Source organism: Penaeus monodon, chromosome 23, assembly GCF_015228065.2.
Source record: "Penaeus monodon isolate SGIC_2016 chromosome 23, NSTDA_Pmon_1, whole genome shotgun sequence".
Lineage (NCBI taxonomy): Eukaryota > Metazoa > Arthropoda > Malacostraca > Decapoda > Penaeidae > Penaeus > Penaeus monodon.
The window spans coordinates 41,707,905-41,708,554 of NC_051408.1; the positions used below are offsets into that span (position 1 = coordinate 41,707,905).

General features: G+C 64.0%; 1 protein-coding gene across 1 annotated transcript in view; it reads right to left on the minus strand.

The window, feature by feature from the left end:
- LOC119588089 (alpha-catulin-like) overlaps nucleotides 1-650 on the minus strand; it is a gene marked incomplete at both ends in the record, with an annotated part of 86,154 nt that overhangs the window by 19,518 nt on the left and 65,986 nt on the right. Inside the window, 1 exon segment of the mRNA XM_037936798.1 lies at nucleotides 4-114. Within this exon segment, the coding sequence (XP_037792726.1) occupies nucleotides 4-114 (111 nt within the window).

Below are 650 nucleotides of genomic sequence, written 5' to 3' on the forward strand. Positions count from 1 at the left end.
TACCTGAACGAGCGCCGTGTTTTGCAGCTGGATCTTCATGTCCCTCGTGGCCGCCAGGACCGCGTTGATGGCCGTCTCGAGGTCGTCTCCCGGGGACAGAGGCTCCTTTTGCTCCTGGGGGAGGAGAGGGGTCAGTGGGGTCAGTGGGGGAGTGGGGGGAGTGGGGGGAGAAGTGGGCGATGGGTGAGGGGGGTGGAGAGGGGTGAGAGGGGGGCGATGGGTGGGGAAATGGAGGGGGTGAGTGGGGTGAGTGGGGGGCGATGGGTGGGGATATGGAGTGGGGTGAATTGGGGGAGAAGGGGCGGATGGAGAGGGGTGAGGGGGTGGAGTGGGGTGAGTGGGGGATGGAGAGGGGTGAGAAGGGGGGAAGGAGGGAAGGTTATGGGGTGGGTGGGGGGATGGAGAGGGGTGAGTGTGGTCAGTGGGGGGCGATGAGTGGGGGGGATGGAGAAGGGTGAGTGGGGGTGAAGGACAGAGGTGAAAGGGGTGGGGGTGTTTGAGGGAGGAGGAGGATGGGGTGAGAGGGAGAAAGGGGGTTGCTGGCGGAGAAAGGAGAGGGGTGAGAGGGGGGAGGTGGGGGGTTTTGTGGGGGAAGAGACAGGAGAGGGATGAGAAGGAGAAAGGGGAGAGGAAAAGAGGAATTGAGGATT